Source organism: Lonchura striata, chromosome 11 (assembly GCF_046129695.1).
Source record: "Lonchura striata isolate bLonStr1 chromosome 11, bLonStr1.mat, whole genome shotgun sequence".
NCBI classification, from domain to species: Eukaryota; Metazoa; Chordata; class Aves; order Passeriformes; family Estrildidae; genus Lonchura; species Lonchura striata.
In genome coordinates this window covers 22,405,349-22,417,447 of record NC_134613.1, presented here as the reverse complement: position 1 = coordinate 22,417,447, position 12,099 = coordinate 22,405,349, and the positions used below count along the sequence as shown (strand labels likewise).

At 50.2% G+C, this 12,099-nt stretch overlaps 1 protein-coding gene across 2 annotated transcripts in view; it reads left to right on the top strand.

Annotated features, from left to right (window-relative positions):
* The window catches only part of MEGF11 (multiple EGF like domains 11), a 253,885-nt gene extending 242,672 nt beyond the window's left edge, over positions 1 to 11,213 (top strand). For both annotated transcript variants that reach the window (XM_021552638.2, XM_077785950.1), the window contains 3 exons: positions 2,647 to 2,703; positions 8,426 to 8,632; positions 8,859 to 11,213. In XM_021552638.2, coding sequence (XP_021408313.1) covers positions 2,647 to 2,703; positions 8,426 to 8,632; positions 8,859 to 9,019 — 425 coding nt within the window. In that variant the 3' untranslated portion in view covers positions 9,020 to 11,213. The remainder of the gene's footprint in view (positions 1 to 2,646; positions 2,704 to 8,425; positions 8,633 to 8,858) is intronic.
* The last annotated feature ends 886 nt before the right edge of the window (positions 11,214 to 12,099 follow it).

Genomic DNA, 12,099 nt, shown 5'->3' with positions numbered 1-12,099 from the left:
AATTAGAGCTGGGGAAAGGAAATTGTAAGAATATCCACACCAAAATCAACTTGAACACTCATCTCCTAAAACCTGCATTGATAAGGATTTTCTTAATTGCAGTGGATCTCACCAGACTGCAGGTGTTTTGCCTGTTTTGTAGGACTTTGTTTGCCAGGTTCATGTTCTTTCCAAGTGGGAAATGCAAGGACAAAGGCTGTACTTTTACTGCTGCACATTTGTTTATGAGCTTCAAATTCCAGGTTTTTAGAGAGCTGATTGTGCTCAGTGGAGTCTGGGGAGGAGCACAAGTAATTCCCATGAATGTGGACTTGAGATATCATAGTTTGGGAAGTCTCTGGTGACAAGAAGAGGTGGCTTTGTCACCTTCCTGTGTGTCACTGCCTGCCCAAGGCAGCCTGGTCCTTGTTTCAGGGAATGGCTTGTCCTTGCCTTTTCTCTCTCTCGTGTTGCAGAGCTGGAATTGTTTGCCCTGTGAGAAATCCCTCTTGCTCTAGTGCAGTCTGCACGGGGCAGGGGCAGAGCCCAGCTTCCAGCTCCCATCCCAAGCAGGTGAAAATTCCCAAACCACTGACCTGAGCTCAGGAGAGGTTCTTGTCTCATTGTCTGGAACTGGCCACAGCAGATGCAGGCAGGGCTGGGTTTATCTGTGATGCTTTTTTAACAGCAGTCCTGGATGCAGACACTAAAGTGGGATTTGCAGCACATCATGAGTGACTCAAAGCTGCATTTATTCCAGAGACCAAAGGCTATAAGTTTGATTCACAGCTGACTTCACTTTTTTTCTCAAAAGCCAAAAGGTGTGGAAAACTATTTCCAGCTGAGAGTCTAATTTCACCCCAGCAGGTAATTTAGCTTCAGACTTAAACCTGGACTTTCCTGAAGTGCCAGATCTCTGGCAGGTTTAGGACTTTTCCACATTAACTACTTTTGCAGTTTAAAAAATAATGTATCTAGTATTCATTTCACCTCCCAAGGAACTTGGTGAATACAAAAAAATGGGTCATAAACCCACATTATTATAACAGATAAAAGAGAAAACTAAAGGAGGAATTATGGGAATTTCTGGTTGGGAAGCTTTGTGGGGTTGTGTGGCTCTCCCCATGGGTCAGCCTGGGTCCCTTTGTTCCCTGCCTCTGCCTCTCCATGGGTACAGCCCCTGCCCCCGGGGGCCTCAGCTGGGAGCCTTGCTCCATGGGGTGGGCTCCAGATGCTGCTTGGACTGCTACCCTTGGAGATGTGCTCATCCCTGGCAGGAGGAGGACGTGTGACCCCCAGGCCAGCCCTGGGGCTGTGGGCCAAGGGATCAATTGGCTCCATCCTCCTCGCTCTGACTCTGCCCAGGCAGAGCACAGCGAGGAAAGAGCACAGAGCTCATCCTGCTCTGGGACAGAGCTGCCCAAAGCTGCCAGTCTGCCCTGCCCTGTGCAGCAGGGTGAGTCTGGGAACTGGCTCGTGGTGCACAACAAAGCAGAAGGTGCTGGAATGGACTGGGGGGTCACTCGTGGCCAGAAGAGCCCCATCCCAGAGAGCCAGGCAGTGCCACCAGCCCCTTTCCTGTGCTCAGGGACGGGCACTGAGAACCAGAGCAAAGGGTTGGTTTGTCTTTGATGTGCCAGTAACATATTTATTGTCTAATTTAGTCATTTCCCTTATTTAGCAAAAAAAAAATGAAGCTGTCATGAAAAAGGGGCTGGTACAGCATTGCCCCTAGCCAGGACAACTTTTCTGCAGAGACCAGAGGACACACAAGGACAAATAGCTGGGAGACCTCTGGGAGACACTGTTTGTGGGGCTCTTTTCCCAGTCTAACTCAGTTACTTGACTGGGAATCCCATAAGCCACAAGGACATTCCTCAGTAACCAAATCTGTATTGATTGTCCCAGTCAATAGGAAATACCAGACTCTATAGCTAAAAAGATTTAAAGGCTTACATTAGATTTTCCTTCTGATTGATATCTAGGGTAATTTGCAGAAGTAAAAATGGAAAAGGTCCCCATCCCCTTCTGCCTCAGCTTCTGTGAGGAACAGCAAGTTCCTCTGGAGCTGCACAAGGCAGAATTATTGGCTGTCAGCTCTGCTCCCTGTGCTGCGCTGTCAGAGCACAGTGGTCACTTAGGGACTGTTGTCACACCAGTCACTGAACTGTGCAAATTCATGAGCAAAGTGTCAGTAGGTAATTTTAAGGAGATTGTGCACACATTGGAGTGTAAGGCTGTGAGTTAAATAATACACTCTCCACAAACAAAACAAAGCCTAACATTAGTCACAGAGTGCTGCAACGAAACCTGCAGACTCGGATTTGAAAGGACACGTTTTAGGCTTCTTTCACACCATTCCAGTAATGAATGTCTCAGCAGATGGTTTTTATCCTGATCTCCTGATGGATGGCAGTTCTTGGTAACCCTGCTGCAGAGAGCTCTCCCTTCCAGGGAAACTCTTAAGCACATGCATAATTCCAGGCGTGCACAGACTCCCCACTAGAGCTGAGTGTGTGGTTACAGCTGAGGATGTGCTTAAGAGCCTCCCTAAATGAGGGCCTTGATGTACAATTTAGAGGGAAGAATATATGCTGCTCAGCAGTCAAAGCAATCCAATTTACATAAATATTTATTTGTTTTCCATTATATATCATTTTTATGCAGGTGCTTGTGGGATGGATAGACGTCAGAACACATACATAATGGAAAAAAGCTTCAAAGGTATGGTATCCAGAGCTGCAGAACCCTGCCCAGGTGTGAGGAGGGTGTCCTAGAAGAGGTGAGATAGGAGCCCAGGCAGGGAGGGACAGAGCCACCACCCCCACGAGCTGCCTGCCTGGCTCCCAGCACTCCTGGGCCATGAATGATGGATGCAAAGCTTCCCAGGGCCACGGGCTCTGCAGCACAGGGAGAAAGGGAGGGCTCAGCTCAGGGCAGGAGGGGCAGGTGGAGCTGGCCAGGGCACACTCTGCTAGGAGCCACCGGCCACACGGGCTCTGGGGGAGCTGCTGGTGTGCAGTGCTGCCCTTCCCTGCTCTTGGCTCCTGGCCATGCTGAGCTAAGGAAAGCCCAAGGACAGAAGCTGCCCCTGCTCGTGCCCTCTGCTGAGGGGGATTTAGAGCAGAGCTGGAGAAGAGCCCTCCCTGAGGCTGAGGTTCCCTCACGCTGGCACCACTTGTGGGCACTGACTCCAGGGCAGGTCTAAAACAGGAGCTCAGATGAGTCACGAGCACAGGGCCCAGTGGTTTTACATTTCACTTTTCCTCCACATTTACATTCTCAATATTCCAGCTCTGTCTGGACCACGGAACGCAGTGGTTCCCACAGCTCCTGGCAGACTGGGCTGGGGTTTAGCACACTGAGCTTGTGCTCCAGAAGATGGAGCAAGGAATCTGTGTCCTGGGGAATAAGCAGCTTTCAGGCCGAGGTCCTGGATCTGAATTATGCCTGGGAATGTCCCTCAGGGAGCCCAGGAGGGAAACAGCACACAGCCTCTTCCTGCAGTGCCCTGAGCTGCTGCCCGACCCCCCTCTCTGCCATGGCTCAGGGCTCCAGAGCCACACCTTGGGCTCAACAAGGAATATCAAAAGCTGTTCCACATAAAAAGCATTAACCAGTTTATAGCCAGGCCTAAAGATCAACATTCACTTTTGAAAACAGCATCCCTGTTTTCAAAAGACAGGGATGCAATATTTGCTAGAACATCACCTTACCACACAGAATCACCAAAGGAAACCACGAACCAACAACCAAGTCTTTGTTGATAAAGCTAAAGTAAAAATATGGAATAGATTATGTATGTATATCATATATATAATTTATGATATACAAAATACTCAGTCCACTGGTTTCAGCTACTTCAATGATTCCCTTTTTCAAAAGAAAAATGTTACTATAATAGAGTTAGTTGTTCCCTTTACATGGAGCTACTAACTTCATTAGTTTAAACATACTTACTGTGTTTACAAAGCACATGCAGCAGAACTCCCACCCACGGGCACAGTCACACAGAGAGGGACCAGTGGGGCACAAAAAATGAATCACAGTGACAGAGAACTGTGAAATACATTTTCAGCTGCTCCATATTTTAATTTTTAGGATCTGAACTATTTCCTTTACATGTTTATCTCTTTATAAATTGAAAAACCAGGCTCAGAAGCCACAGTTGGAACTGTTTGGGGCTGCTCAGCTGCCTCAGACAGGCAGGGCTGGCACTGGCAGGGTCACAGGGGCACACCTGGCTTCCCAGGTATGTTTGGGAGCTCAGCTGCAGGCACTTAGGAGCTGAGGGCTCTCAGGAGCAGCTGCCTTTGGCTGGCTGAAGGTTCCCAAAGCCCCTCTGGAGGTCAATTCCTGGGCTCAGGCAGCTCCAGGGCTCCGTGGCACCCCCAGTCCCAGGGGAGTCTCCTCCCAGGAGGAGCTGGGAAGGTGCCCAGTGCTCAGAGTGAGCTGTCCTTGCCCTGCCAGGCCCTGGCTCAACACATTCCTCAGAAAATGGAGAGGAAAAAACTCCCAGTCCCAAACAATCGGATTCTGTCAGCAAAAAGACTTGGCAGGCAGGTGCCTGGTTTTTAGCTACTTTCATCCAATTTAAAACCATGTCTTTTCCCACCAGCGTGGTCTAACTGGGGACAGCCTGTCCTGCATTGGAAGTGGTCTCTGGTGCCCCTGGACCAGACAGAGCCTTGCAGGGACGGGGCACAGGGGGCTGTGGAAACCCTGGGGCACCTCCTGCTCCCCCATCTCTCTGAGGAGACCAGAGCTGGGGGCTGTGCCCAGAGCAGGGCACCAGCAGAGGGGTGTCCCCTGTGCAGCCTGGCACCAGGGCTGTGGTGGCTGAGCTGCTGTGGAGCTCCAGGGCTGGGCACAGAGATCTGCCAGGTGCCAAGGCCAGTGCCAGAGCAGCAGAGAGGGGCTGGCTGTCACAGTGCCAGCCCTGAGCCCCGTGGCACCGGGTGACAGGGGCTCACCAGGCACAAGGGTTTTCAGAGCAGGTTTCTGAGCAGCTCCTTTCCTGTGCATGGTGCTCAGTGATGCCATTCCTGAGCTTTTCCTTGCAGCTGAATTCTTCTGATTTTGGAGGTTTGGTTTTTAAATGAATAGAGCTGCACTGATGGAATGATGTGACCTCAGGCACCACCATTTTAAGGAAAAACACCCATGGCTTTGCAGAAGAGCCAGGAAAACCCCAGCAGAGAGAAGCACTGATCCCAGGGATGCAGGGCTGGGCTCTGAGAGGTTCCCCTGGTTGTTGTACAGGATGTGTCCCCACTCCTGAGAGGCAGCAGTGGGCCCTCACTGTGTCACTGTCCCTGCAGCAGCCAGGCTGCCCAGGTTAGGGACAGCAGCCAGCACAGGCACTGCAACCCAGCAAGGGTTAAAGAGCAGGAGAGCACCTCTCCTCAGCACTTCCACCTCGGCTGGGGGATCCAAGGCTTCTCTGCAGCATGCCAGGGGAAATTCAGGACAGAAGAGAGGAACCCAGTCTGAGGGAGGGACATTTCCAGTCCCTGCTAACAAAAATAAACCCTCCAAAGGTCTGGTGATTGGTATCCAGGCAACACAGAAGGCAGGGACTTCAAAATTAGAGCATATTCCCAATATTTCTCTGGAAGTCCAGTTGATTGAGTGCTTCCAGTGAGTCCCAGCACTGTGGGGGAGAGCTTTCACCTTCATGAGAGCTGCACCCTGTGGCAGGGAGGGATGAGGAGGCAGCACAGCCAGGGCTTACACATGGCCTGCAGCACCATAGGCTGAGAATCTATAAATATGTTTGTTCTGCTTAAATTAATTCATGAAACAAAATTTGACAATTGATACCAGATTTCTTAATTATCCTCAAATTACCTTAATAACAAAGTAACTCAGCTGCTTCTACAGCCTTCAGAGTTAAATCCTCCGTGATCTTGCACGTAATGTTTCTTGAGGGCTAATGACTCCCTGGTGTACCCAGAATCCCAAACATCCAGCATTTTATGGTGCTCTATAAAATATATTGTGTCCAAAGCAAAGGTCTGATCCCAGGCAGGCACAGAGCTCTGTTTACGTCAGCAGCAATGGGCTCCAGGCACGTTGTTTCTCAACAGCTCCTGGGAAAAGGCAATTCCTGGGGGAGGCCAAACAAGTCTGGGCAGCCCAAGGCATTCATGGGCTCTTCCAGCTGGTGCTGGGAAGGGCTAAGGGACACCTGCCTGGGAGGCAATGTCAGCCCTAACTGCAGGTGGATTTTAGCTTAGGGAGATAAAAGTAGCTGAGCTGGATGAAATAAAACAGCTGATGTGCTGGGATTTTGCCTTTGCCAGCTCCGATGTGCCCAATTCCATAAACAAACCACACAGCTATTTACCTGCAGCTGCAGTTCTGCAGGGGGAGGAATTCTCACTCTGCTCTTTGCCGCAGCAGCCAGCAATCCTTTATAATCAATATTTCCTGAATCTACACCAAACTCTTGTTTGATTTGTTCCCTCCCAGCCATGGTGGGACAGGGAACACTTTGCAGGGGGCTCTTGGGGCACAGAGGGAATCCTGCTTTTCACCCTGTGAGCATCTGCTCAGCAGCACTGCTTGAAATGGAGAAGCAAGCTGATGATAATCCTCATGTCCCTCACCCCAAAAAGCAGAGCTGGCTCATTAGAGGCTGCCCAGGTTCTCATAATGAGCTCTACGTTCCTGGAGTAGCCAACACATCCCAGACTGTGGCACCTGGATTTAAGTCACATACACAGCAAAAGCCAACACTGAGCTCACTCATGTGCAGAAGCCTTTGGTCTCACAGGGCTGCTCCATCTCTCTGTAGAAGGATGGGATGGGGCAGTTTTCCACTCACTTGTACTGGGCTGGGGCTGGTGACACTGGAGGGATAAACCCTGCAGCCAACAGCCAGGGAATGTCAGTGCTGCTTTGGTTCCCATCTCCTGTCCTGTACCAAACCAGGCATGTTTCACTTGGAAGCAAAGGCACTGCTCACCTCACCAGGCTGATGTCACACAAGGGATTTCTAAATTTTCTAACTAAACACTGCACTGGTGCCAGGCCTCTGCCAGCCTCCCCATCCCTGATGGTCCCAGCCCTTTGTGTGCAGTGGAGCTTCCCAGTGAGCTGCTCTCACTGACCCTGAGGGCTCTCCAGCCTTGCTGGTACCACTGAAATCAGGGCCCAGAAAGGCTTCACCTGGCACCTCCCTCAGGGCTGAACCAGTACCCAGGGGCACCAGGCTGGGGGTGATGGACACACAGACACACAGATACAGGCACAGACACAACCCCAGAGCTGAAGGAGGGACAATCACTCAGAGTGGAGCAGACCTGGCACGTGAGGGATCAGGACGGGGCTGGCAGGCTCGGAGCCAAGGTTTGGAGAAGTGATGTCATGTTGTCTGTCTATTTCTTAACCTGAATTTCTCTTTTTGTCTCCCATACTAGACAGCGGGGGCAGCTGGGATTGCAGCTATTTTGCAAGTCCCCCTATTTCACCGGGAGTATTTCATATATACCAGGATCTGCCTTTGTACTGTAACCCAGCACAAGAAAATGCCTCATCTTTCATTGCATCGCTCTAATTCTAAATTACTGGCACTGCCCAGCAGGATGCACACAGCAGCAATGGCACGTTCTTGAATGTCAATGTTAAGATCTATTTATTCTCTATTGTTTTTTATTTTTAAAGCAAGACTGTACCTTGCAGCAGGCTGGTCTGTCCCAGCCAGGGTCACTGACCGGGCAGGCCAGTGGTCACAGCTCTCATGCCAACCTTCTTCTCCCCAAGTAGTGCCTCCATCACCTCCTCTCCAGCCCAGGGGAGAGGAGCAGGAGATGTCTGCAGCAAAGTGGGGAAAAAAGCAGAGCAGAAGTGAGGCTGAGATGGAGGCTTGTCCCCCTCTGTGGAAACCCAAGCATTCCCCGATTGTAGGATGCTGCCTAACCCCAAAACCGGCAGGGGCTGCACATGCAGAGGCTGCACTGGTGCAGTTGTGAGCCTGTGGCAGCGCCGTGTGCTCCAGTGCAGGGCACTGGATGTGCCCGAGGCCCCGGGACTCACCCTGCAGCTGGCTCAGCAGCCCAGGTGCCAGCAGCAGCTCCTGCCTGCAGAGCCGTGCCGGGGTCTGTGGGCAGGTTAGCGGGATGAACACGGCTCCCTAGGAGACAGGGGGAGGGAGGGAAGGATTGCCACCTCACATTAAATACTGCTGTAAACGACAGCTAGGAACTTGCACAGGAAAACCTTCAGTACTCAGCAGGTTTTCATTTCTTTCCTGCTAGTGAGTGGTGGATGCAATGGTGTGGAACACCCAGAGCACAAGCACCGGGTGTCTGTGCTGGAGGCTTCAAGGATCTTCCTTATCCCCTGCCCCCTTGTCCCCCCCAGCCTTCCTGCAGAGGCTCAGCTGTAATTAACCTGATTAAGCTAATGATCCTAACGCACCCACTCCGCTCTTGTTTTGCAGATTATATGAAAGAATCTGTGTGCAGCTCCAGCACTTGTTCCCTGAACAGCAGTGAAAACCCATACGCCACCATTAAAGACCCCCCCATTTTAACCTGCAAACACTCCGAGAGCAGCTACGTGGAAATGAAATCGCCTGGTCACAGGGAGTCCCCGTATTCCGAAATGCCAACTTCATCAACAGCCAACAAAAACATCTACGAAGTTGGTAAGCAGTGGGTGGCAGGGGGGTTGGTGGAGATGCTGGTTTTCCCCTGTCCTGGCACAAGGATCCTGGGCTTGGCATGGCACAGGGGGAAGGCCTGGGCGTTGGTGTGCTGGTTTGGGGAGCTGAGCCACAGTGGTGGATGTCCCGAGCTGGAAGGGAGCCATTAGGATCAGGAGTTTTGGGACTGCTCCTGATCACCACAACCCAGTTCTCCTTGCTCCCCCAGAGCCCACTGTCAGCATAGTCCAAGACACCCGCAGTCGGAGTGCCAGCTACCTTCAGAATCCCTACGACCTGCCTAGGAACAGTCACATTCCCGGTCACTACGACCTGCTCCCCGTCCGGCACAGCCCCACGCACGGGCCTTCCTGGGACAAGCAGTCCTAGAGGGATGGACTTCACTGGGCACTGTGCTGCCAACACAGACTGTGAGGAAGCAGAGGAGAAGCCATTCCTTCCTTTCCTGGCAAGGACTTAACACGACATCAGCTTGGGCCAACTGCTGCTGCATGATGTTATTTATAAAGACATTTTTGTATGGGTACCTGGAACTAACGAGAGCCTCCTCCACGTGGCACTGGAGCACATCACCCCAGGAAGGTGTCTTCATGCTCCAGGCAAAAACTCTCTGTGGCGTGTTCTAACCCTGGCTTTGCTGTAAAATAAACCACAAAAACATGCTAAGTAGAAGGACTTCAAGATTTACATTTCTACCAACTGCATCAAGAAACCTTTTACTGTTAGGAACAAGGTGACTAGGAATACGCTGGAATTTTTCATCTTTGTCAAGGGAATGGACATTTTTCTGAATGAGAGCAGGGAAACTTGTCATTTCACTGTCTGGAAAGCTCATTTACTGCCATCACCATGTGCAACCTGTGCAGATCATGCTTGGTAATTAACATTGAGATTGTCATCTCTATATTCAGTACCAGAGAATTTGAGTTGAGGAATATTAACACAGACACTTTCTGTGCAGTTTTTAATATCTTTCCAAACATCCCCTGATCTTTGCTAATGAATGGAGTTTCCACAATGAGTCTCACACCCACTTACCACACTTTTAACGGTGATTGGCACAGGTAGGCTTTGACTTTCCTTATGCAGCTTCTATTTTGGTAGCTAAATCCAGCAGATCTGTCAGGCAGTTTAAACTGCTGCCCCTCCAATTCCTGCCCTGGGACGCTGCAGGTTTGCACAGACCAGGCCTGGTTTCATTTCCTTTCTCCAAGCTGAGCCACATCGGCTTCTCTCTCCCATCTCCCCAAACCATCTCCTCATGATTCACTGTCAGCATGCCACTGATGACACCTCAATCTGATGTGCATTACCATGTAGTGCAAATTTATCCGTTGATGATTCTACCTGAAATGTCATTAAATGGAGCTGAAACTGGGTTTTCTTTTTCAGCAGCTGTTTGTGAAGTAATTATCAAGGGTCTGACCTACGGTAAAATTTTGGACTGAGCCACCATGATATTTTTTTTAATTTATAATCTCTATTGACCTAGAGAGTAGAGCACTTGCCGTTAGTTCCTTGTAGATTTTGAGCATGAAGTAGTATTGACTCTAAATAAGTAATTTTATTAGGCAAACGTGGAAGTAGCAAGTTGATTGCCTTTTAAATATAGCAGATATTCTGTTGCACATTCGCCAGTCTGATGGAAGCAGAAGAGGACGACACCAGCCCGTGGGTTTGCTCCCAGCACGATGCCAGGAGTGACCTGCAGGGCTCAGGACTGGCAAGAGGAGCCCTCCAGCTCGGGGGCAGCAGCTGGATCCCAGTTCTGGGAACACTCCTGGAGCACCATGGAGGCACCCAGCCATGTCCCCACGGATGGGCTCAGCCCTCAGGCCTGGGGTCACAGCCCCTGGCTCTGGGCATTCTGCCCCGGGAGCCTTTCCCCTTGGAGCCAGGACTCTCCAGGTGCTCAGGCTGGCTCTGAACCCCAGTCTGAACCTGGACACCCCCAGGACACCCCCAGGCTCCCGGAGCAGGCACTGCCCGAGCTGCAGGATCCTGCCCACGAGGTTTCCCGAATGCTGCATGTGTGCATGGGGGCCGTGGCTGATCAGCAATAGCAGTTTTGTTTTCCAGGAAAGCCTTATTTGAGATGCAAGGAAACAATTATTTTGTAGGCCCAGTAGGAATATATTTTGCATACATGAATAGAAAGGTTTACCTCAAAAATACCAAGAGAAAGACAGTTGGATAAGGAATACTCTCATTAAGACCCACCTTGGCACCCAGCACAAGCAGCCTGAGCTGCTGGCCTGACCCACGTCTGTGTGTTGCTGTAGTATGCAATGGGACTCCAGAGAGCAGAGATGTGCTCAGTTGTTTGGTTTGGTTTTTTTCACAGCAGGATTTTGAAACCAAATGCAATGATGTGCATAGAGCTTAACAGGAAAAAAAAAAAAAGGCAAAACCAACAAAAAAGTACCTTCTTGTATATCAGCGTTAGCTTAGGAAACAGGCACCAAAATGGCAATACTTTTTTAAGGCAAGACAGATTTGTAATATATTTGTTCACTGTGCAAAGGTATCCTACCTTGTACAAAATAAATTGAATTTCTCTCAATGTGTAGTTCTCCAACGTACTCATTTGCAGAGCAGAACTTCCAGCTGTGCACAGAGCCGAGCTCTCCAGGTGGTGTGGCCGCTCCCCTCAGCCAAAACCCCCCAGGCACCAGGCTAGGACAGAACTGGCAGGATGGCTCAGAAAACCCAGTGATGCCATTCCAAGTTGGAGTAAACCAAAGGTAAGTGGCTCTGCACACCCTTCTCCCAGTTCCTCAGCAGTCTGACCTCAGTGAGACTCCTGGGAATGCTCAATCCCAGCTGGAAGAGCCCCTGCACACCCACCATGTGTGGTGACACTGCCCTGGGCCACTCACAGGCCCCCAGCCCTTCGGGTGGACACTGGGGACCCACGGTCACCCAGCAGCCACGGGACAAGACACGAGGCAGCCCAGCAGCTCCCAGGGAGCCCAATGAATAAATCACAGATTTGCAGTGGAAACACCTTCAGAATTAATGAGTCCCACGCAATGCAGCCACTGCTACGTGCTGAAGCTTTTCACTATTTGTGCTTCATATTTCTAAAAATCTTGTTAACTAAAGCCCAGCGTGTAATCTTCTTATTTGACAAGCCACACTCAATAAGCTATTTGAGACAGGAAATTCATCAGGTCTGAATTTACAGAATAAGTAATTCTAGCTTAATAAAAATGACTTTAAATCAGAACAATTCCATGTCCTTTCTGCTTAAGAGTCAGAACCTCAACTCCCATCAAAGACAAGAACCACTGATGCTCACTAAATAATTCTTAAAAATTGGGACTTTCAAATATGTAGATGACAGCAAAAACTTTTGGCAAGCAAAGCCCATTTTGAAGCAATATATGGAATTCCCAGAATCTCAAAAAGCTCCTTCCAGGCCCAACGCAATGTGTGTTGCCATCAGT